Consider the following 23,003-nt stretch of genomic DNA (forward strand, 5'->3'; position numbering starts at 1 on the left):
AGGTTAAAGAAGTAGCGCTATATACGCTACGCCCTAGTAGTAGGACCAGCTATAAGGGAGTCTCCTATAGAGTAGAGGTAGCTATAGGCTAAGGACTAGCTTCTTATATACTACCTAGTAGTAGTAGTAGAGGTATAGGACAAAAGCGACGAAGATAGCGATTAAAGGCCTTAGGAGCTATAGCTATATATTAACGTAGACGTGGCTATAGTAGAGGAGTAGAAGGTATATAGAGAGATATAGATATACTATATAGACGCTAGGAGGCTAGAGAGGGTACGCTATAGGGAAGTAGTAGACCTATACAACTTAGAGCCTCCTACCTAGGTACTATAGGTATATAAGGATCTTAGTAAAGTATAAAGCTCTCTTTTTATATAGGCGTATACTAGGGCTATTAGCCTTAGGTAGTTCCTATTCTAGAAGAGGGTACTAGATACATCTATACTACTCTATCGCTATAGCGAAGTACCTAAGACTATCGCCTACCTTACAATATACTATAAGGACCTTATAGTTACTATAAAAAGGTCCTACGTCTAAGACCAATATACGCTATTTACACTATTTAGGAGTAGAAGAGGCGTCTAAAGGATTATAGAATAGCTAATATACATTAGGCGCCTATAGGAGTTCTAGCTAGCACTTAAACTAAATATCGAAAGCGAAGCAGGATATAAGGGAGTGGTAGAGAGCACTATAGATATATAGTAGAAGCATAGTAGCTAGAACAGTATAGTAGAGGAGCCTCTAGCGGCTAGCTATAGGTACTTAGGCATAGACGAGAGGCGTAAAAAGAGGAGGAAGAGGCGTAGGAAGGTTGGCCTCTAGCCGCTCCTCGCGAGTATATAGCGCGTCTAGCAGCTACAGTACCCGCGCTAGGAGCGTATCGTATACGTAAGTGGCGTACAATAGGCTATATAGGCCGCTATATCTCCGTTGCCACTAGGCTAGAAAGGTAAGTTCTAGCGAGTTAGAGAGAAGGAACTAGGGAGGCCCGCCCTATATAGCGGGAACGTAGTATAGGCGTTGTATATAAGTGGTATATATAGAGGTGGAGGGACCGCTTACCCTTAGTGGCAAGGCGCTAAGTGCCTCTTTGATATAAGATTAATAATAATAATAATAATAATAATATTGCTATCGATTTTATTCTAGGTCTATTAAAGGTCTAAGCTACTAGTTCTCTTTAGTAGCTTCTAAACTATAACTACTTTAATAGCTTGCTTATAGTATCTTATAAGTTATTGAAGTATACTCTTTTTATTCTAGGTAATTCTAGCTATTTAGCTTAGAAATAGGATTATATTCTAATTCGCTAACTACTTCTTAGCGACTAGGGTATATTTACTATAATTATTTCTAACTATAATCGTAAGTTTACTTTTAACCTTTAGCAAAGCATTTAGAAGGCTCTAGGCACTAAGTTGCTAATAACAATATCCTACTACCTATAAGTAGATAGCCTTTTAGAGTGTAAGGACTAAACTATAGAGATCGTAATTCGCTTTTATCTATTTAAATGCTTTAAAGGCAATTAGCTAGACGTTATTATACTTCTATAATAGTACTTTAACAACATTTATATTAAAGCTATTAAATCTTTATTTTATAAGTAGCTTTTTAGCTTTAAGCTTCCTAAGCCTTTAGAAGCTTTTACTAACTAGGCTATTACTAAGCTAGCTACTATTCTAGCTCTATAAAATACTCTATATTAAAATGCTTAGTTGAGTATAGACTTCGTAGTAGTATATACTAAGCGCTATTACAATAGTAAATACTATAATATCGAATTCTAAATAGGCGACAAAGTTTATTTATACCTATACTATAGTTATTATCTCTTAAGTAACCTATCCTAGAAGTATTTGTAATAGTGTACTAGGCCTTTTCTAATTAAACGCTACGTTAGGCGCCTAGTATATAAATTAGATCTCCTAGCTAATATAGGTATTTACCTAGTTATCTCTGTCGCTTACTTTCGCTCTACTCCTTAGGAAGATGATCCTTTTAGCTATAATATACTACTTCCTAGCTCGATTGTCGACTTTTAATCGAACTGCTTTTCGGATAGCGAATTAGGCAATAAATATAAGGTCGATATAATCCTTGACTATAAGGTTATAGGCAAGGGCCTTAAATACTTCATTAAATGGACTAGCTATAGCTAAGAAGAGAGCATTTAGAAGACTATATACGAGCTATACTATATATAGCGCCTAATTAACGAATACTAGGCTTATAAAGGTAATTATCTAGATGGCCTAGTCTTTTAAGAAGAGCCTTCTATACCTAATTAGGCACTTCAACTAGCTTATAAACGTAGCTAGCCTTATAAGAACCCTGCTCCCACTAGCGATAACAAGATATAGAAGAAGTCAGTTGACTGCTATCCGGATTAATCTGGCATTACACTTCTAGCTTTACGTCGTAGCACTCGATTAAAGGGTAATTGACGATTCGGAGGATCTAGATAGGCAAGGTAATAAGGGCATTGCCGTTTTTTCCTATAGGCCTAGACTTGATATAGGGTAGGAGGAATAAAAGGGGTTATATAACCTATATGTCTATGTACGTAGATTAGATAAGGGTGCTCCGCGCTCTACATTATAGACTTTGCAACGCTAGGCCCGATTAGGTAGGCGGTGTACGTATATATGTTCTGCCCTGTAAGTATATATTTCTTAGCGCACTATAATAGCCTAGATCTTCGATCTACTACTATTATTAATCTATATCTTGTTCTATTACATATCTATAGCACTTCTCCGCATCACTCTATTAACTGCTTAAACTACATCGCTTATACTCTTATTAGCTATATCTACTAGTATTTGCCTAAGGTCGATTACTAGCTTTTAAAAAAGCTTCTTCAATATACGCTATATATAGCTTTTAAGTAGCTAGGGCGTTGCTTTAGCGATATCCTCTACAAGCTACAACCCTCGGCCTATGAGACCTTACTTGCTTACTAGGCTATAAGTAGTTCAGTTAGCGAAAGTAGGGCTGTGGCACAGGTCAAGCGTTGAAAGAAACCTAAGCTCCTGCACCTTGTCTATCTAACTAAGCACGCAAGAAAGTTTTGTACACCTTTGACTCTGTGCAGTCCTCCCACGGATATCCGATCTCTTTCAAGAACAAGTTCAGTTCGTTGACCTCCTCGTCTGGGCATAGAATGCCCGTCAAGACCTGACCAATGTCGCCGCCGTAGTTCCGGTACTGGAACAAGCTGATATTGTACCTTGGGCGTAATGTCCGGAGGAAACGCTCCAAGGCGCCGGGCCGCTCGGGAAACCGAAACATGTATAGCCGTTCATTCGGAACGCTGGATCGCCCACCCACCATGTGACGGATATGGCTCTTAGCGAGCTCATCTCCAGACAAGTCCACCACATCCATTGTCCCAGATTCCTTGATGCGGTCCATGATGGTGCGGAGCTCCTGCGTTCGTTGGCTCGCCGGGGCCGTCAGAGAAATGCCGACCAACACATTGGCCTCGGCTTCGCTCGCATACCGATAGCTGAACTCGGTCACGGCGTGGGGCATGATAGCATTGATCAGTTCGGCAAAAGCACCGGGTCTCTCTGGGATCTTTGCCGCCAAGAGCGCTTCTCTCCCTTCACCGTACGTAGCGCGCGCAGCCACGAAGCCCAGCCGGTCAAAGTTGATGTTGGCGCCAGATGTGATGGCCACGACTGTCCTCGTCATATCGCTGGACGGGTTGGCGGCAACCCACTTCTTGAGCCCGGCAATTGCCAGGGCGCCGGCGGGCTCGATGATGGACCGGGTGTCCTCGAACATGTCCTTGATCGCGGCGCAGGCCTCGTCTGTCGTCACCCGGACCATCTCGTCCACTACCTCCTGGCAGATGCGGAAGGTCTCCTCACCGACAATCTTGACAGCTGCCCCGTCTGCAAACAAGCCGACATCTTTCAACACCACACGCTCGCCCTTAGCCAGGGATTGTGTCATGGCGTCGGCGTCGTACGTCTCCACCCCGATGATTTTTACGTGGGGCGCAATGCGCTTCACGTAGACGCCGACACCAGCAATCAGGCCGCCGCCCCCGACGCAGCAGAAAATGGCCTCGAGCTTCTGGAGGTTGGTCTGTGACAGGATTTCGATGCCGATGGTGCCCTGGCCGGCAATGACGTAGGGGTCGTCAAAAGGCGGGATGTTGATCAAGCCGTCCTGCTTTTCCCTCCGGCTGCACTCCTCCTTGGCCTCGTCGAAGTCCGCCCCGTGGAGCACAACATGGCCCCCTAGCCGGGAGACATTGAGATGCTTGATGCTGGGGGTGCCCTTGGGCATCACGATGGTGGCGGGGATCTTTAGCTTCCGCGCCGAATACGCCACTCCCTGGGCATGGTTGCCGGCACTGCAGCACACCACTCCCCTCCAGGACTCTGCTGGATCCAGATGCGCCATTTTGTTGTAGGCACCCCGCAACTTGAAGCTGAACACGGGCTGCTCATCCTCGCGCTTGAGCAGAACTCTGCATTCCAATCTGTTGCTCAAGTTGACAGCGTGCTGCAGCGGGATTTCATTGCATACCTCCCTGACTCGGGGGTATGAGGTGATGATAAGTCGCAAGTACTGTAGCTAGTCTTAGCCCAGCGAGGAAATACACAGCGCACAGCGTCATAAACGGCAGGTCCAGCGACTGGCAAGACCGCAACGACATGTTGAGCCTGGCCTCGAACAATGGCGGTGCATGTCGGTACCAGGGTGATATTTCTGACCGCCGGGACGGAGAAACACCTGGGAGACTCACATCGGGGTTGCCATTTGGCAGCAGAAACTCGTCGGGAACAATCTTCTTCATGTGCGTCTTTCTGTCCTCGGTCGGCAAGCTCGGCTTTGCACTGTACTCTGTGAGAGCGAAGCTGCTCAGGGACGGCGTCCTCGCACGTAGCCCGTCGGTCTCTGACTCTGATGGGCCCTGCGATTGGGCTTGCGAAGGGGAGACCGCGCCATTGGGCGAAGAGTTTCCATCCAGGACGTTCGCCTGGCCAGGCCCGTTAGTTTCTGGGGATGCCATTCTCGTGGCGACGCATGCGATTGTTTGGATCCGAAGGTCGGTCGGTGTGTCATGAAAGAACTCTGGGCTTGCCCTTGCTCGGAGCTGGGCCGCAAATTTTGGTGGGTCCCTTCGAAGGCGCACCGAGCTCGGGACTCAGCACGGGCGGTACCGTACCTGGTTGACAAACACCCGCCTGCGGTAAGTAATCCGTACTGCATTGTCAACGTTGCCGTCCCTGCAGGCGAACTGCAAGTAGGTAGTGTACTCTGCTGTGCATTATGGAGGTCTGTAGAGTAAACATAAGGTACCCTTATTTACAACACCCGGAGACATGGAAGTTGAGCACCCCAGTTGGAGCGCGCGTGACCTGCGCGTCAGTTCTGGGCTAGCTCAGGTACCCAGTAGGTACCTACCTACCTTAAATATCCAGGATTCTACATACATGTACCTCACGCTTTACCTATCTGCTACTCCACATCTTATCAATAGCGCATGCTACCACCCTGGAAATTCACGCCACTGTTAGTCGCAGCGACCCCGATCGCAGACCTTTCAAGCTTTGAGCAATGTTCCGCGTTCCATCCAACAATCGCCATACTCACTGCTCCAACCGACATCATCTCCCGGGCGGGGACCGCTTCGAATAAGATCAACATGTCAGACCGACCGCTCTCTGGGCGGCCGCTGCCGTCGTCCTTTGACGACAATGAGTAAGCCAGCCAAAAGCGCAACCTCTTCTCGACTCTGACGCAAGAGGCTCACGTGGGTCTGGCGCAGGGACTTCTACAACGAATCCGGCGTTCAGAAGGTTCTCCGCCGGATGAAGGAGGAGCCGCTAGTTCCAATCGGATGCATCCTCACTGTCGCGGCCTTCACCAGTGCTTACCGAGCGATGCGGCGCGGCGATCACTACAAGGTCCAGCGCATGTTCCGAGCTCGTGTCGCCGCGCAGGGCTTTACCGTGTTGGCAATGGTTGCGGGCGGCATGTACTACGCCGAAGACCGCAAAAAGCAGAAAGAGCTCTGGAAATTGAAGCAGCAGCAGGAGGCGGAGGAGAAGAGGCAGAAGTGGATCAGGGAGCTCGAGGCGCGTGACGAGGAAGAGAGGGCGCTCCGAGAGGCTCTCGAGAAGAAACGAAAGCGGGCAGCCGAGCGCACGACAACCGAACCGGGGAAGGAGGGCGTTGCAGCGCAGGCGAGGGCCGCGCTGAAGGGGGCGAAGGCGGCCAACGCGGAGGAAAGCGCCGAGGCCTCAGAGGACCCTGCGGACAGCAAAAGCAAGCCCAGCACTTCAATTCTAGGCTCACTAGGCGGTTGGTTTGGTGGGTCAAGCAAAGCACCGCAAGGCTCTGCCAAGGACTCAGACGACTCGAAGCCCGATCCTAAGGACGGTCACAAGTGACACCCGCTGCTGTGTGTCAGCAGAAGTAGGGGGGCTTCGATCTGTAAGATTACGACGGGGTGTGTCGCATTGTGTAGTATGTGGGTTGGAATCGTTCCAGTATTGTTCACATTCTTGGAGTGCGAGGATGACGCTACACCAATGCGCCGATGCAATGGCCTGGTAGGGATGGCTGCGCTGCCACCTGGCCGACGATGGCTGTTAATGTCTACCCCATGCTGCCACCGCTTCGATTCCCCCCAACTAATCCAGCCATCTCTAATAGCATGCGGTCGGCTTCGATGTCGCCAGTCCCCAGGTTAATCCTCCTCCTAGCCTCAGCTTCCCTGGCCTCCCAGGCCCAGCGCTCGGCCTGTTGTCTGGCCTCGTCGTCCCCACCGCAACCCCATACCTCGATACTCGAGATCTCGAAGCGATCCTGGAAGTCAAATCTCCTCGAAACGCTTGTCTGGAATGCCCCGCCCTGCGAAGTGTAGTTGTGGGTGAAGCAACCAAACTCGAACCCATCCTCCAGGGCAAGAGAGACAGGTCCAAGAGAGATGAGGTTCGAACGCCGGTACGCTTGACTAGGATGTGGCGGCGGGCAACCGAACGATATCCCTCCAACCTGAATGGAGGCTGAAGGCTTGGTGAACGACACGTAATCTTTATTGACGGTGGATGCCCGGAAGACATCGTGGATCGGTCGGAGCTGGAACAGAATGGTGTCCTCGGCGCCGAAGCACTCGCGGTGGGTATGCTTCCAGGGCTGACTCAGGTAGGCCCCAAATGTCAATGTCTCGCCCCTATCTGCGCTCGTGTTGCCGGGGGGGAAACGGAGAGAAGGTAAAGAGGCGAGAAAGGGGGAGGCGGGTCCCTTATGTGTGTAGCCTGCCTCGTCTGGAAGCCGAGTGCCGCTGACGAGGAGGATGGTCGGCGCCCTCCAGTTAAAGACCTTGGACTCAAAACTGCCCATGCTATAACCGTCCTCCTCGCCAGAATACAAGAGTCGCAGTTTGCGGAAAAGCGAGGAACCTGGAATAAAAAACGACATCTGAGACAAGACACTCGCGTTCATGATAGATCCCGTTTTCTCCAGCAGCGGCTGAACGAGCTCGGGCGGTCGGGCGGTCGGCCGAGGTTCTTCGTCCTTATGCCGGTGAAAGTCCAGGTTTCTCGAGAACAAGAAGTGCTCAAACAGAGGTGTCAGACCATTGAACATGAATGGCATTGATGCCGCTATCACCCTGTCGAAACGAGCAAACTTGATGCCGGGCACCTGCTCGACGTTGAGAAAGGACGCAAGCACACTCTCGGCCGTTGACCTCAAACTGTCCAGCTCTTCGCCGGATAGGCGGTTGGAATATGACGACAGGCTCTCCTGCGCACCCAGGGGTGCAGCCAGCAGGAGCAGCATAATCAGCTTCCGCCAGTTGTCCGCGGGGATCATAGCGCCATGGTATGTTGATAGGCCCCCGTGCCTAAATGCGCCGACGTAACCCAGGGAGTCGAAAGCGGCGAGAACCAGCTCGTCGTCATCGTCGTCGGGACCCACATCGCCGTCGTCGTCTCCTGGCTCGTCAATGGCGAACCCTCGAGGCGACGAAGTAGCAAGGGCTGCACCGTCGTCCTGATCCGCACCCTTCCTGCCACTCTCCCCACTCGCACTCCCCACGTCGGTCGGTCGGGTGTCGGAGAGCTTACGGTCATACACAGCCAAGCTTCTGAAGAGCAGTTTCCTACGATCCGCGGCACCGCCGGCCAAAACGCGTCGATACCTCTCCGTCAAGAGGGTGACGACCACGATCATTTGCTCCAGACCCAAGACGGCCGGTGCATCTTCGAGAAACGGGAACGCTCCCAGGCAGGACACCATCTGGAAGAGCACGGCGGACACGCCAAGGGCGTCGGGAATTTCGAGGAAGCGCGCAATGGTATCTTCCTTCAGGTAACGGATTCCGTGCTCGTGGTCGGCAAGGCTGTTGAATACGTCCCTGAACGAGTACAGCTCGAGAGGGGTGAAGCACTTCCGAGCGAACTTGTCGGCCTAGAAAGGAGGACGTGTACATGAGAATTGTGACAGTGCTGACGGAGTCCGTGCCAAGCGGAAGCTCACCAGCTGCTTGCTGAGCTCCTCGTGAGAGTATCGAGCGGGCGTCTCGCCCGACTGAGCTTGCCCCATCTTCGATTGAACACCAACCAGATGACCTGCATTTGCGTGGGCGATAGTTTGGTTAGGACCAATCGCGGCTGGACTTGACAGACGCAGGTTGGTATGTTCGCAGCACTTTTCGAGCCTGGACAGAAGAGAAAATAATCAAGGCATCTTGAGGTAGGTAAGGTAACGTTATATGAACCCGGAAGTTACGAGTCACAACACAGGACGCTAGGATGAGCAGGGACAGTGGGAGGTCACCTAGGTGTTGGGCGTATGCGCTTGACGGGGCATCCGTCAACCATCCATGGATCCGTCGCTGCTGAGTTTCAACACGGCACAAAGCACTCTCCACCGAGCACGGTGTGATTGCACAGTACCTTAACTATCAGGTACATCAAGTACCTCGGTACTAGGACACCGACAACGGTAACGGGGTTTCTTTGCCTGAAACCGGCGCTCTGCCTTCCTCTTACATTGTCGGGTAGCTTACCGCTACCTTTAATACTCGACGTCCTGCCGGCCGCCGGGACAGGCCATGAAACCGGCCTGGTCAGTTCGTCCACACTAGAAGCTCTGTTACGCCGATGTGGGTTGCGGTTCCCCAAACAGTACCGGAGGAGTTACCCCGCCTGACATCCATTTGGTTTAGTCACATCGGCCTGGGACGCGGGGCAACCGTTGGACGCGCTAAGGTCGGCAACGTCATCGGTGACTATGGACACTCCTTTCAACGATGCTGTGTTCTGCTACACCTGGTTCATATTATTGCGGATCTGCATCATAAGGTCAGGTAGCCTTCCAACTCGCTTAACTTAATAGCTTCTTTGTAACACGTAAGCTGGCGACAGGGAGAGGCAACACCGGTATCGTTCGATCGATGGAGGTACATTATCTCAGCCCTCAGACCTCTTTCATTGCGTTCTCTGTTTTCCCGGCCTACGGCCGGGGAGGTCCGTGCCCAAGCCTGCCAAGACGTAATCCTATACTGGTTTGTATGTAACGCTGTCCGCTAGACCCTTTTGGGAACCTGGCCCACTTTTTGCAGAGAACGCCTTTGAAAGCGACCCCATTAAATCCACAACCCCTTTTCATTAGAACCACAACCCCCCAGGGGTGGCCCGTGCGCTCCCAAGAAATGCACACCCAGGAACTGCACACACAGGAACTGCACACACAGGAACTGCACACACAGGAACTGCACACACAGGAAACGTACACGCAGGAAACGCACACGCAGGAAACGCATACGCAGGAAACGCACACGCAGGAAACGTATACACAGGAAACGCTATAAATGAGGGCGTCGAGGTTGGCCATAGCTTCCAGTTGTTCTTTACTGTAGGAACGACATTGTTATGTAATCCTGTAGTGACTCGCACCTAGGGTTAGGGTGACATGTGCTTATGTAACTCGGGCTCGTGGTGATGCGCGCTGCAAAATTTGGGTGGGAGCGCACGGGCCACCCGTCGAGGGGTTGTGGTTCTAATGAAAAGGGGTTGTGGATTTAATGGGGTCGCTTTGAAAGAGGTCTGAGAGCAAAATTTGAGATTCCCCAAGTCGAGGTACGGTTTTGTATAGGAGCTGAAAAAAAGTGCTTCAATCACTCGCCAATATCTCTACTACCATACATCGTATCGCTAAGGCGATTACAGTCTGAAGATCGCTATTGATAGGCGATTCTAATAAGCCTACTTTTATATATATAGCGACAGTTTTTTCCTGAACGGTTGCTTCCAACGCAAATTTCACTTCGAGGTACGGCTTTTGATCTGGTCGATGACCCCCCTTTAACTTCTACAACAATGCGTTAAACTTGATCAAATTTGACACTAACGATGTGCTCATTAAGACGATCCTCAGAGACTGTTTTTCCTCCCTTTGATCCAACTGTATTGCCGAACGGTAGCTCAGAGGGTATAGAAAATGGCCTGTAACGAGCTTGATCGCGGGTATTCTGGGCTTGCGGGCATCCTCCTGGGTAACGCGGGCATCCTGGCCAATGCGGGCATCCTCCTGGGTTCGCGGGCATCCTGGCCAACGCGGGCATCCTCCTGGGTTCGCGGGTATCTTCCTGGGTTCGCGGGCATCTTCCTGGGTTTGCGGGCATCCTGGCCAACGCGCTGGCATCTTCCTAAGTTCGCGGGCATCTTCCTAGGCACCGTTAGAAAGCGTATTATCTGGCTATTGCGGATCAACTTACGGCTTGTTTAAACACCTACATTTGATGGTGTAGTGGCCGTCGGTGCCATTCGCCCTGTTTGTTGCGTGCCTTGATCGGGCCTAATCCCGAACTTTGCACTCAGACCAGTATGGGCTCAAATTGCAATGGGCACTCTGATTGGCTGTAGGCAGTGTAGTGGGGCAGTGTTGCAGGCTAAGCCGGTTTGAGGCCCGCGCAGCGACCCAATACAGCCCAATACTGGTCTGAGGTCTGAGATAAGAGGTACATAAGGCAGGTGAGTTGCTGTCAGGTCTTGCAAGCACGACGCATGCGGGGTGTCGCTGGCCGCTGCGGCCCAGTTGCGTCACTCTTACTGGTTCAGGAATTGCGGGCAGCTCTTAGCAGGCCACCCCCCAATCAATTTGGGGGATCGTTGTGGATGCATCATCGTCCAACCCGTTGCTATCACCTGCCCAGCCCTCTGTGCTTCTGCCCAAGCACAAAGGACTGGGGAGCTTTGGTCGCCACCCCACCTACCCTCTTACCCCGTCCTCCTGGACTGCAGGTCTGCTTCTGTGCCTTGCCTGTTGTTGTCCAGCATCTTCGACGAACCGGTTCACACGCGAGACACTCAGTGGATACGCCATACTACGGCAGCAACGCGGACCACACCATGGCTGACCAGGAGAGCGCAGCTAACACTGTTGACGAGACGCCCATCTCGCCCAGCCGGCCCAACCCGGCGAGGAAGAATTCTCTTGAGCGCCATCTGGCGCACCGGCCAGGCCGCCAGGAGCTCGTTGACCGTAGGCACCTTGTCTCGTGGCCATGGATGGCACAAGGCTGAGCCGTGTGCGCTGTGATAATCAGGGAACATCCTCCCCGCCTCAACAGCCGCCCCGGGCATCCAGGCACAGCAGAGAGAGGTAAGCCACATGTCACCTAGGACCACCCAGCGAATGTTGCAGGTTTGATCGCGGTTTCCAGTGACTTACTTGATCCGGGAATGGCAGCTCGAGAAGCACATGCGAGCCGACTCGCTGAACGAAAAGATCGCCCACCGGCCTTCGCCGGAGGTGCTGATCAAAGAGGGCGTCCTCCACGAGGACCCGCGCTCGCCCGAGGATAAATATGCCGAGGCGATTGAGGAGGAATACGCCAAACGGGAGGGCGGTGCATAAGTGAGCTTGTCCCCGCGAGTACAGCTTTTGCGTTACTGGCCGGCAAACAAAGGTGATATTCCTGGCTGGCTTCGCAGGGCGCGGGTCATGTTCGTATCGTCCGGTCCTTAGGTGTGGATATCGGGAACAGATGGATGTACGGTCTTCGTGGCTGCGGTACTGCGAGACTGCGGTACAAGGAAGGACGCTGTCCTTCACACAAGCCTACTCCGATCGGCATTGAAGTGTATGGTCCTTGAGCTGTCAGGGTACGAAACCAGACGCTTGATTATTACGAAGATACTATAACTATGAACTAGTCCCCTGGACCACGGCGTGTCAGCGCTGATCCCGGTGAACTGCATTCTCCTGCGCGCTCTCCGGTCTGCCCTGGGGGGAACCGTTAGTACTGGGCAGCATGAGATTGTACACAACACTGCAACACAGGATTGAGGCTCAAGCCGCCAGGCTTCAAGCCATGGCGCAGTACAACATGTCTGCAATTTTCCGGGACGTTCTTGCCAGGCATAAGACGATTTCCTCCGCCTACGGATGAGGGAGGACGACTAAGTGCAGGCAACACGCCAGAACAGTAGAGGTGCCTCTGATGTATACTGAGTGCCAGCTCATACTGGGGAGAATATTATGACTTCTACGGTACTTGAGAAGACACCCATAGGCGCGTTCACCGGTCGACAACGCATCGCTTAATATTTGTGAGAGCGTTACGCCCACAACTACCCGACTTCTATGGTCCCAAGAACCCCAAAACAGCAAAAACCAAGACTGCCAACCAGACCACTCCATTGCTGGATACACGCCTCTGTTCCAAAACGCCAGTAACGCCAGTGGATTCCCAGCAGCCAAAATCAACGCCGGCGATGACAATGCGAGAAGGTGAGACCCATGCCGTCAGTTCTGCGTTCCCCGCGCCGCGACACCGCTGTTGAGCCCGCTACTTCGATTTGGAGGCAGTCCATGAGTGTTGGTAGTCGGATGACCTGGGCTCGTTCTTGTCGTAGCTGGGACGACCATGGTGGACGATCACGATGGTCTGCCCACTCCGGGAGCTTGTGACCTCTTTGACGTCCGTGTAGAAGCCGGCTACAGACAGATAGGTTAGTTACCCTCCAGTGGTCGACGCCGGGGAGGGTGACAACACTTACTCGACGATCCAGAACGGAACAGTGTGTCGGTGGTGGACTGGGAGGAGCTGGAAGAGTCCATGGAAAAGGGACTCGTTGTGTAGGAAGAGGAGGACGAAGAATAGGTGGATGCCCGTGAAGACAGGGAGGTGGACGGGCGCCTTCCGGCTTGGACAAGAACAACACCGGAACTGCGGTGCGAGGACATAGCGGGCAGGATCGGAAGAAGACGCTGAGGGCTCAGCTAACTAGTGTGATGGAGGTCGGAGCGGGTAGACGGGACCTGGCTGGCAGACAGATCGAGTAACAAACAGCGACACCTGCAGTAGAGAGTTCACACCGCGAGACGGACACCAGGAAAAAGGAGAGGTTATGGGGTTATAAATACGTGTTAAAGCCATCTTGTTTAGGTCCCGACCTTTGCGTTGTTGCTTGGCCATGGCAACTTGGGCGCGCCCCGACCTCCAAGGTGAGGCAAGGAGGCGGCAGGGCGGACATCTGCTCGGTGAGTCCTTCAACAAGCCCCAAGGCAGACCGCAAGGCCTGGGACGATAGGTGCCTTGTGTTTCGTCGCTCATCCGGTCAGGAAACTGCCAAAGTGGAGCATATCGGATGACTCAATGGACCAGTGTGAGCCATTCGCCTTGCAACTCAGGCTCGGTGTCCAAGTTGCGGTCTGTATTCCGTATCTACGGGATCAGAGCGTGGGGAGTTCATTGAAGTGATGTGAGACTTGAGTGCTGGGTTACTTGCCGAGCAAGATCCAATCACGATCCATGGATGGGCTGCCAAGGGTTGCCCTTTTTGACGTTCTGCCACCCTAGGCAGCGAGGAGCGCACCGGCGGCCAGAACGCAGCACGCTGCCAAGCATGGGGACGGGTTGGGGAGCGCAGTGGCGATGTGTACCGGGGTATTCTGTTTGGCGTAGCCAGATGGGCACGGCACAGCCCTACGCCAAGCTCGGTGAGACTGAGGCCAATACCTTAGGTAACAACACTTGCCAAATACCACCAGCTCACCGGAACGCAGGGATCTGTGTCTGGTCCTACTAGGCGTCCTACAAAGGCCTGGCTTTCTGCCTGCTGCTGCCTTCGATACCAGATAGCTGGGTCTAGAGCTCGACGCCTTCCCATTGCCAGGTTCCAGCAGATGGCTGATGAGGACGAATGACTCATCTCTAAGGCTGCACAACCCGCAGCGCAAGGGCGGAGCCGACCGACGGAGTGAGCAAAGTTGTGTGCGTGAAGCACCCAGCTTGTTCGGCGGCCGGCCCTCTCAGCTATGGGAACCTTTCTTCACGATGCTCGATGATGGGTGAGATGACCTAGACCTTCCGGAGGCGTCTAGTGTGCGGAATACATAGGTAAGGTAGGTATCTGGCAATCAGTACCCACATGCCATATCGGGCTGGACGCAGTGCCTCTGGAGGCCTCGGCCATTCCCGTCGCAATGGTTCCACCACAGTGGTTTGCCGGAACCTCTGCAGGTCTGGCTGAGAGTTGACATGGGGCGTTGCGACGCGATTGCCTGTTCCTCATGCGCATTTGCCCCTGACCGTTCACACCCGACTGTATCTCTGCATGGCACAGCAGGGCGATCTCGCTGCCAGAACTGCGCCGTGTGCGATTGGCGCAATGCTTGTTCTCCGGGGTGCAGCGGCATGACGGGCGGTGGGTACGAGGTCGGTGTGGGCTGCGTACCTGCAGTGGTTTCCTGCGCTGCACTGCGCGGCGCTGCGGGGCCGGGCGCTCGGCAGGGTACCTCACAGGCATCCCCCATCCCGCTGTGATGGATTTCCTCCGCTAGGTACAGTACCTTACTGTGTAACATCCGGAAGATGTAATGCGTGTGCAGATTACTGTACGGAACTCCCGTAATTACACATATTTCATGAAAGACGGTGGGGCATATTCGCCGTTTTGAAAGGTTGCTTTGTGACGGACTGGGGCTGCCGGGCGAGCACCTTGCAATCTGGCTTGATCTCATCCCGCCGCGTGCCGGGCTTCTGCTTCTCTGTCGCCCAGGGCCTGAGATCAGCAACCTTTCCGAAACTCGTGCCTGTTTTTGCACGCCCGTGACAGAGCCGCCGTCCTCCCTCCCGTCCTCCACGACTTGCCGTCGCCCAAGATGCAGCGCATCTTGCTATCGCTTTCTCTCCTTGCCTCAGCTGCTGTGGGCGCTTTGGCGTCGGAGGAGTTGAAGATCGACGTCACACTCCCCGTAGAATGCGAGCGGAAAACCCAGAAAGGCGACACGATCAATGTCCATTACCGGGGTACCTTGCAGTCCAATGGCCAGAAATTCGACGCCAGTGAGTCCTCCGTCGCTCGAGCATCCCCTCCTCTCCAGCCTCCGACCTCGGGGCGCCCAATGGATGCGCTGACGCGCCGTCTCGCCAGGCTATGATCGCGGGACACCCTTCAGTTTCAAGCTGGGCGCTGGGATGGTGATTAAGGGGTAATTCCAATAATTTCCGAAAGATGGATCTTGGGCCAAGCGGGTTCTGACAAGATACAGTTGGGACGAGGGCTTGCTCGATATGTGCATTGGCGAGAAACGGACCTTGACGATCGCCCCGAGCTATGGCTACGGCGATCGAAGTGTTGGTCCCATTCCCGCTGGTTCTACCTTGGGTGCGACTCCCCCGTCCTCGCTGTACCCACAATGCTCCTCCCCCTTTACATGCTCCTTCCTTTCGCGTTTCGCTGATTCTTGATGCTTGGCAGTGTTCGAAACCGAGCTGATGGGAATCGAGGGCGTGCCTAAGCCCGAGTCGATCGTGACCAAGTCCGCTACCGAGCCCGCTGATAGCCCTACCTCTTCGGCGAGCCAGAAGATCGCCGAGACAGTGGCCAGCGCCGTAAGTGAAGCGGCCGAGGCGGCGGAGACGGTGGTCGCCGACACCGATGATGTCCAAGGGCACAATGAACTATAAATTGGTTGGTGCGTCGGCGGGATAGGGCGTGATAGTCCTGTAGCAGAGCGCGCCGCGGGGTAAAGGGGGGGTTATGCGACACGCGCCCGCTCCCAACCCGAGCGCCCTCCTGATCAGGCTGAAGTCATAGTTGTCGGTTTAGCACTTCCAGGCCCTGCCGCCCCGAATACATCAGCTGGTTGACATGTCTCCATTCACCTTGTTGCCCTGTTTTCCTGCTTCTGGGCGCGCCCGGGCATGGTGGGGCAATGCAATAACTGCGACCGGGCGAAGGCGAGGGCATTGCGAGGCGAACGTTGGGGCTCTAAGTCAGGGGTTTAACAGCAAGTTAGTGATTCACCACTCGAGGTTTTGTGACGTGCAGACCGTCCCGGGTCTCGCCGATAAGCGGCGATGACCAGAACACCCTGAGCGACGTTTGGCGTCGCAGTTCCTCCGCTGCGCCGCGATCTTGCTCCGGACCACTGAGATAAAGTCGAGGCTGACGCGACATTGCCCTTGTATTGTTTTGCAGGTTGGTTGGGCGAATGAATGGTTGGTTGGTTGGATAGAATGTCAGTTACGGAATCCTGGCGCATCCAATCTCTTTCTTGAGCAAGAGCGCCAGGTTCTGAGATGCCCGCCAAGTAGCATAGCACACAATTACACGGTCGCGACCTCATAATTACCCGAGTCCACGCGCCCTCCAGGGTACGCGGGAACCCTTTTCAGCGAGCGGCATGCATTCGCTGGTCCAACACGGCATTCCCCACCAGCAGCGTGTTTCTCGTCGCCGCCGCATTGCCCTCTGGAGCGCTCCACCGTTGGACCGCGCCAAGCCGCTTCCAGGATGTCTCGTTGGCCTCACCATCTCGACGACGCAGAATCGGGCGCCGCCTCGGCGTGTTCCAAATTCCGGGCTTGGCTTCCACCGCTGAATTTCATCACCATCCACTATGCCTACTTCATCGTCGTCTGTCTGGTCGCCTCGCTCGTCTTCTGGGGGTCTTCGGACCCGGCGCGCCGCATCAGCTATGCCGACAGCCTGTTCTTGGTTGTCAGCGCCATGACCGAGGCAGGACTCAACACGGTCAACCTCAGCCAGATGACGACATGGCAGCAGACGATGCTGTTCCTCCTCATAATACTTGGGAGTTCGATATGGGTCTCCATCTGGACGGTTGTGGCGCGCAAGCACGTCTTCGAGAAGCGCTTCCAGGACATTGTCCGCGCTGAGCGCATGCGGAGGGCGAGCCGGGCGGGGAGCGCCGTCAGTCTCCCCAAGCTGCAGCGCTTTCTTTCCTTTCGAAAGTTACCGACCACCATTCCGCTGCAGAGCCCCCTGGTGTCACAGGGAGGCGAGCATCCGGAACCGAAGGAAGGCCCCCCGCCATCCGAGCCCGCTACAGGCCAGATTGAGCCAGCCGCTGCTGCTGCTGCTGCTAGCATTGATGCCCAGTTGGCCGTCGCCGCCGCCGCTCCTCGGGAGGCGGCACTCAGTCCTGCTCGCGTCGTTTTTGTCCACACTCCCCGGCCAAGCGAGGCTGTGTCCACCACGGCGCGCGAGCACTCCGAGCCAAGCCAGCTAACCCGCAGGAGTCGTAACGGAAAGGACGGCAGCCAGGACGATGGAAAGGACGACTTCAGCATTCGGCATCTCCTAGCACATAGACCAGGCGGAAGAAACGCGCAGTTTCACGGTCTGACCCGCGAGGAACGTGAGCGTCTCGGCGGCTGCGAGTACCAGGCGCTGCGAGTGCTATCCGTCATTGTGCCTCTCTATTTCTTTCTCTGGCAGCTGCTTGGCTGTCTCGCGCTGGGCGCCTGGATCAACAAGTATCAGCCGGAGCCGCCGCTCAAGAACGGGATCAACCCTTGGTGGCTGGGCATCTTCAACGGCGTGTCCGCTTTCAATAACTCGGGCATGTCACTTTTGGATGCCAACATGATCCCTTTCCAGAACTCCTACTTCGTGCTCATCACCATGGGCTTGATGATCCTGGCTGGCAATACGGCATACCCGATCTTTCTGAGGCTGATCATTTGGTCGCTCCTGAAGCTTTTGACAGCCGCCACGCGAGAAGACGACTTCTGCGGGCTCAAGGACACCTTGAGGTTCATACTTCAATATCCTCGTCGCGTGTACACGAACCTCTTCCCTGCTCGCCCCACCTGGTGGCTGCTGTTCATGCTTATCCTCCTGAACTCCGTCGACTGGGTATGTTTTGAGCTTCTCAACCTTGGAAACCGGGCGATGGATAGCATTCCTCAGGGTTCCCGCGTCATCGACGGGTTATTTCAGGCCCTAGGTCAGTCCCCTAACCCCTCTCTTGCTCCGGGCCCAGCATAGCCAGCTTTTTTTGCTGAATGACTTTGTAGCTGTGCGGTCCGGGGGTTTCTACATCGTGCCCATACCGTCGCTGTACGTCGGATTGCAGGTGCTCTATGTAGTGATGATGTACATTTCGGTGTATCCGGTCGTCATCACCATGAGGCACTCCAACGTGTACGAGGAGCGGTCGCTCGGGATCTACGACGAGGATGAAGTTCGGGATGCGGACCCCGAAATGGCTACCCCGTGGTCGGTCCACGGCCGCCGCCGAAGCGGCAATGGCGGCATGGCGGCAGCAGTCGGTCGGGTCATTAGCCGCACGTTGACCTTGCATGGGGTCGGCGCCAGGGCGCCTCCGCTGAACCAGGGCTCGGAGTCGCACATCAACTTCATCAGCCAACAGATCCGCGGGCAGCTGGCCCACGACACCTGGTGGCTCGTGCTCGCCATCCTCGTCATCGTGACAATCAACACGAGCAAATTCCTCGCCGACCCCATCAACAACAGCGTGTTCAACGTGATATTCGAGGTCGTCTCAGCGTACGGCTGCGTCGGCATCAGCGTTGGCGTTCCCTACGACTCGTTCAGTTTCTGCGGTTCATGGCACACGGCTTCCAAGCTGGTACTCTGCGCCGTTATGATCCGCGGCCGCCACCGAGGCCTTCCCGTGGCCCTCGACCGGGCCGTACGCTTGCCGGGGGAGAAGCTACACGACGAGGAGGAAGAGGACCACCGCATCCGGAGAAGCATGACGATCCGCAGGGCCAGCACCGAAGCCTAGGCGGGCGGACCTGGCCCTGTGTTTAGGTCGGAGGTTGGCAGGTGGCCATTTTATATACGCTTGGGATTGGCCAAGACGAGAACTGTGGTTTCCAAAGGGCGTTTTGCGTTGGAGGGAACTGGGTTCGTGTTTGGTTACGGACATTTTTGGATGCAAAAATTAGACGGTATAGACGGAGAAGCAGGTGTTTGGGAGGGATAGAAGGCGATGCTCACACGGATTTCGATAACCGCATGGGTTCATAGAAAGATAGAAAGGGGGTGGGATGCTGCCTCGTGCCGCGAAGGGGTCGAGTGTGGGGTAGCGAGGCTCTTTGTGTATGGATGTTGTAAGGAGCTTACCGTGTCATAGAGCTTTGCTACATACATAACATGATCAAGCGCAGTATCATACTCCCAAGCCGCGTCGAAACCGAAGTTTACCCAAAACAGAGCTTCTTTTGCCTGGGATCTATTGGTGCCGGCGGCCGTCCCCTCTTCCGTTCTCTGACCCTTCGCATCTCGGGAGTGCCATTTTCGTGCTGCTGCTGCTGATGCCCTGCGGCATCCTGCTGGACCGTATCCCGGATGGCTCGCCGTGACAGACACAGGTCGATGTGCTCATTGAACCGCCTCTCGTCTGCGGGCTGCGGCCTTGCGCACACGGGACAGTCCCACAGCTCCTCTTCTGGTGGCGGGGCTTGCTCCCTGGGAGGATTCGGCACTATCTCCTTCCCATGCTGGCGAGGGGACGTGATGACTGAGGCTTCACCGGATGCTGGGCAGTGGTCGGAACCAACTTCCTCATCAGGCAGCTTTCCCTCCCCACCCGCTGATTCGCTCACAACGACACCCCCATCCTCCAAAGAGCCAGCGGATTCATGTTTCTGCGGCCTCAATCCAAAAAAGGCCCGCGCATCCGGCTTCTTGGTGCTCACCAGGTGGGTGCATCTCAGCCCCATCAGCCGGAGGGTCAAGCCGGGAATCTCTTGCTCTAGCTTCGCCAGCATGGGCAACGAGTAGCTGTACAGGTCATCCGCAAGATGCACAGCCTTCGGAGGAACGACCTGGCGGGTCAAAACCTCGAAGGTGTGCAGCTTCACCTTCAAACACAGGGTGCGGCCCTTGCACTCTGCCCTCCGAAGGTCCGCCTCCAGCTCCTCGGCCGTTTGCCTCAGCTTCCGGCGCAGCTGGTCGGGATCACTCATCTCGCGGAACGTGCTTTCGGTGCCAACGCTCTTGCGCTCGTACTCGTCTGCGGGCTGTATATGCGTGCGGCCGAGGCCGAGATAGCAGCGGAGCAGGAACTCGTACGTCTTCTGTCCAAACAGCTGCGCCAGGTACTGCCGTTGGGCGTAAATATCCCCGCAGGTCTTGATCCCCACCGACGCCAGTTCGCGCTCCAGCACGCGGCCCACGCCGTTCACCTTGCGGCAGGGAAGGTCGCGCATGAAGGCCATGATTGCGGTCCGCTCGCGGGGCAAGACGAATTGCCCGTTGGGCTTGTTCATGTTGGAGCAAATCTTGGCGAGCCGCGCGTTCGCAGCGATGCCTGCCGAGACCGTGACGTGTGTCTTCTGGTGGATCTCCCTTCTCAGCTGGGAGACCACGTCGGCGGGGTCCATGTCATGCTCAGCACAGTATTCGGTGATGTTCAGGTACGCCTCGTCAATGCTGGCGCTCTCGAATCGCGGATCATAGTCGGCAAGGATCTCGCGCACCTCGGCTGCTTTCGCGTTGTACTTGTCGAAATTGAGCGGGAGAATGATTAGCTGCGGGCAGAGCTTCTTGGCCACAAAGGCGGCCATACCGCTGCGGCATCCGAAAGTACGGGCGACATAGTTACAGGTGGTGAGGACACCGCCGCCCACGGCGAAGGGAAGATCCTTCAACTCGGGCCGATCCAGTTGTTCCACCGCAGCGTAGAAAGCGTCGCAATCAATGTGCACGATATGCTGCGTTAGGTCACGAGAGAGCTCGAGCTCGGCGAGCAGGTTGTCGGCGGCGCGGAGCTCCCGCGAGAGGTCCCGAGCCTCGAGTTGGCGCTTCTTGGCGAGGATGCTGTCGATCTTGGCCGTAAGGGACTTATCCCGTGCCTCTTCGTGGTTGAAGAATTTGGAGCCCTTGGAAGCGTTATAGATGATCTCGGACACCTGCAACGTGGGCGGAGCGGGAGCATCCGGTTAGCGCGCAGCCGACGCCAGACAGCGCAGACAACGCTGACAGGGCGGACAGGGAGGACAGGGCGGACACGAGGGTCATGCCTTGGATTGGTCAACCGAGTCCTGGCCGGCCTTTGTGAGGGACGGGCCGAGAAGAGAGTACTTGAGCGATGCGTGCTCGGTTGCCGCGTTCACGCCGAATTCTTCGGCATCCACGGACTTCCTGTCGGGCGTGGTTTGGGCCTCGGTTGTCATGGTCATGGTGGGAGGCGGATCAGGCGTGTGAGAAGCGACGGTTCAAAAGTGAAGCTCAGGGTCATGGCGTCATGGCATTGCGAGGGCCTGTATAATCGGCGGACAGCATCGGGGGTTATTTTAGGTTTGTGGAGTTCTGAGTGGGAGAGTTATGCTGCTTGCGTTTGACTCTCCTGGGCTCTCGAGGCGTTGTTGAACTGACATGCGCGATTTGACGTGCGTGGGTTGCCAACCGCGTCGCCCTGCAAGTTCAGGCCCACGTAGACCACGCCAGATCACGGGACCTCTTCGAATGGCGCCAATCCAGAAACGCGAACGCACAGACTCGCACTTTAAGTGTCGCGCGTCTTCGTGTGCGTGTCGCGAGCCGAATCACATCCACATTGACCAGCAGGGCCCCTCCCTCCCTGTGGCCCTTGGAGACGTGATTGACGGTTTCCCCTCGCCGCTCCGTTCAAGACTCGCCTTCTACACCACCGGCTCGGATTCAGCCCCGGGAACCTCGGTTGGACTTGCGACGGTTCATAATATCAATCAGTTCCCACGTGTATTTTTTTTGTGTGTTATCGCTTTTCCCGTAGCCCCGAGTCGTTGGCGGCAAGATGCTTCTCAAGCGCAAGAGATCCGAATCGGAGTTGTCGCTCGGTGCAGTCTTCTCTTCGTCACAGGAGCTAGACAGTGGCCGCCTTAACAGAATGTCCACACCCTCGCATCTGCCCAGTCGCACCATGAAGCGATTTCGCGACAATAGGCCGTCCGACTCAGAAGTATACAGTAAGTCGGAGACTTTCGCCTGGACCATGGCGACCTGCTTACCTCAGGCTGCTCCGACAGAGTACACGCTAGATGTCCTGTACTCCGCCCAGCGTCGACAGCACGAAGTGAATCATGCGGCGCTGCAATTATCCCGAGGCGCCCACTCCGAGGCACCCATCCGACTTCTCTCTCAAAGTCACAGCGGCGGCCAGCAGCGATCCTTGCACAGTTTCTGGAACCTGCCCGAGCCATCGTCCTCGACGAACTCTCTGGCATCATCCCCCGCCGCGTCTGCTGCGTCGTCTCCGTTGCCGGCACTGGCGCCCCCTAGCATCGTGACGGAGTGCGAGGACTGCGGCGCGGCACTGAGCGGCGTCGACGACGACGTGATGGTCGACGCTGACGCCTTCGGAACGGACCACGCCTGCGGTGCATGCGGGAAAGCGGTTTGCTTTAGCTGCTCTGTCAGCAATCTTGGAGAACATCGCCGATGCTTAGCTTGTGCTGGTCCTGGAAGGGGAGGGATCAACTCAAAAGCATGGATGACGAGATAGCCAGAGACCAGAGTTTAATACGCTGGTTTGGGCTCAATGTGATATTGGATCGTTTATGGGAATACAAGGGTGTCTGGGCGTTGTTGGAGTATCGGATTGGTTTGCATCTGGTTCGGGACTTCGCTGTGTTTGGTGTCGACTCTTGGGGTCAGTGCTTGGTCGTGGAGGAGCGGGATGTCTGGGAATATCACACGGCGGGCTGGCAGTCTTCAAACGAGAGAATAAGGAACATTTCCTTGATG

General features: G+C 54.9%; 10 protein-coding genes across 10 annotated transcripts; 6 read left to right on the top strand and 4 right to left on the bottom strand.

Annotated features, from left to right (window-relative positions):
* Positions 1 to 2,838: 2,838 nt before the first annotated feature.
* On the bottom strand, positions 2,839 to 5,303 carry THITE_2116840 (uncharacterized protein). The gene is made up of 2 exons (XM_003654070.1): positions 4,775 to 5,303; positions 2,839 to 4,596 (listed from the first exon to the last, which is right to left on the bottom strand). The coding sequence occupies exons 1-2, from the start codon at positions 5,039 to 5,041 to the stop codon at positions 3,064 to 3,066; spliced, it is 1,800 nt and encodes a 599-aa protein (XP_003654118.1). The 5' UTR covers positions 5,042 to 5,303; the 3' UTR covers positions 2,839 to 3,063.
* Positions 5,304 to 5,551: 248 nt separating this feature from the next.
* Positions 5,552 to 6,529, top strand: THITE_2116842 (uncharacterized protein). Its single transcript, XM_003654071.1, has 2 exons — positions 5,552 to 5,733; positions 5,801 to 6,529. The coding sequence occupies exons 1-2, from the start codon at positions 5,678 to 5,680 to the stop codon at positions 6,423 to 6,425; spliced, it is 681 nt and encodes a 226-aa protein (XP_003654119.1). The 5' UTR covers positions 5,552 to 5,677; the 3' UTR covers positions 6,426 to 6,529.
* THITE_2116843 (uncharacterized protein) lies at positions 6,530 to 8,868 on the bottom strand. The gene is made up of 2 exons (XM_003654072.1): positions 8,521 to 8,868; positions 6,530 to 8,451 (listed from the first exon to the last, which is right to left on the bottom strand). Exons 1-2 carry the CDS (start codon positions 8,584 to 8,586, stop codon positions 6,634 to 6,636), a joined length of 1,884 nt encoding a protein of 627 aa, XP_003654120.1. The 5' UTR covers positions 8,587 to 8,868; the 3' UTR covers positions 6,530 to 6,633.
* A 1,250-nt stretch (positions 8,869 to 10,118) lies between these two features.
* THITE_2116847 (uncharacterized protein) lies at positions 10,119 to 10,885 on the top strand. The gene is made up of 2 exons (XM_003654073.1): positions 10,119 to 10,317; positions 10,412 to 10,885. Exon 2 carries the CDS (start codon positions 10,486 to 10,488, stop codon positions 10,771 to 10,773), a length of 288 nt encoding a protein of 95 aa, XP_003654121.1. The 5' UTR covers positions 10,119 to 10,317; positions 10,412 to 10,485; the 3' UTR covers positions 10,774 to 10,885.
* A 157-nt stretch (positions 10,886 to 11,042) lies between these two features.
* On the top strand, positions 11,043 to 12,001 carry THITE_2116852 (uncharacterized protein). The gene is made up of 3 exons (XM_003654074.1): positions 11,043 to 11,529; positions 11,594 to 11,649; positions 11,737 to 12,001. Exons 1-3 carry the CDS (start codon positions 11,397 to 11,399, stop codon positions 11,902 to 11,904), a joined length of 357 nt encoding a protein of 118 aa, XP_003654122.1. The 5' UTR covers positions 11,043 to 11,396; the 3' UTR covers positions 11,905 to 12,001.
* A 556-nt stretch (positions 12,002 to 12,557) lies between these two features.
* THITE_2116853 (uncharacterized protein) lies at positions 12,558 to 13,852 on the bottom strand. Its single transcript, XM_003654075.1, has 3 exons — positions 13,417 to 13,852; positions 13,050 to 13,348; positions 12,558 to 12,987 (listed from the first exon to the last, which is right to left on the bottom strand). The coding sequence occupies exons 2-3, from the start codon at positions 13,108 to 13,110 to the stop codon at positions 12,839 to 12,841; spliced, it is 210 nt and encodes a 69-aa protein (XP_003654123.1). The 5' UTR covers positions 13,111 to 13,348; positions 13,417 to 13,852; the 3' UTR covers positions 12,558 to 12,838.
* Positions 13,853 to 14,933: 1,081 nt separating this feature from the next.
* Positions 14,934 to 16,056, top strand: THITE_2116855 (uncharacterized protein). Its single transcript, XM_003654076.1, has 4 exons — positions 14,934 to 15,340; positions 15,429 to 15,486; positions 15,547 to 15,662; positions 15,756 to 16,056. The coding sequence occupies exons 1-4, from the start codon at positions 15,157 to 15,159 to the stop codon at positions 15,962 to 15,964; spliced, it is 567 nt and encodes a 188-aa protein (XP_003654124.1). The 5' UTR covers positions 14,934 to 15,156; the 3' UTR covers positions 15,965 to 16,056.
* A 595-nt stretch (positions 16,057 to 16,651) lies between these two features.
* On the top strand, positions 16,652 to 19,265 carry THITE_2116861 (uncharacterized protein). The gene is made up of 2 exons (XM_003654077.1): positions 16,652 to 18,252; positions 18,323 to 19,265. The coding sequence occupies exons 1-2, from the start codon at positions 16,794 to 16,796 to the stop codon at positions 19,054 to 19,056; spliced, it is 2,193 nt and encodes a 730-aa protein (XP_003654125.1). The 5' UTR covers positions 16,652 to 16,793; the 3' UTR covers positions 19,057 to 19,265.
* Positions 19,266 to 19,474: 209 nt separating this feature from the next.
* THITE_160571 (uncharacterized protein) lies at positions 19,475 to 21,457 on the bottom strand (the record flags this gene model as incomplete). Its single annotated transcript, XM_003654078.1, has 2 exons — positions 19,475 to 21,187; positions 21,314 to 21,457. The coding sequence occupies 2 exons, from the start codon at positions 21,455 to 21,457 to the stop codon at positions 19,475 to 19,477; spliced, it is 1,857 nt and encodes a 618-aa protein (XP_003654126.1).
* A 331-nt stretch (positions 21,458 to 21,788) lies between these two features.
* THITE_2116864 (uncharacterized protein) lies at positions 21,789 to 22,778 on the top strand. Its single transcript, XM_003654079.1, has 2 exons — positions 21,789 to 22,225; positions 22,286 to 22,778. The coding sequence occupies exons 1-2, from the start codon at positions 22,054 to 22,056 to the stop codon at positions 22,759 to 22,761; spliced, it is 648 nt and encodes a 215-aa protein (XP_003654127.1). The 5' UTR covers positions 21,789 to 22,053; the 3' UTR covers positions 22,762 to 22,778.
* Positions 22,779 to 23,003: the final 225 nt, after the last annotated feature.

The sequence above is a fragment of the Thermothielavioides terrestris genome, chromosome 3 (genome assembly GCF_000226115.1).
Source record: "Thermothielavioides terrestris NRRL 8126 chromosome 3, complete sequence".
Classification (NCBI taxonomy): domain Eukaryota; kingdom Fungi; phylum Ascomycota; class Sordariomycetes; order Sordariales; family Chaetomiaceae; genus Thermothielavioides; species Thermothielavioides terrestris.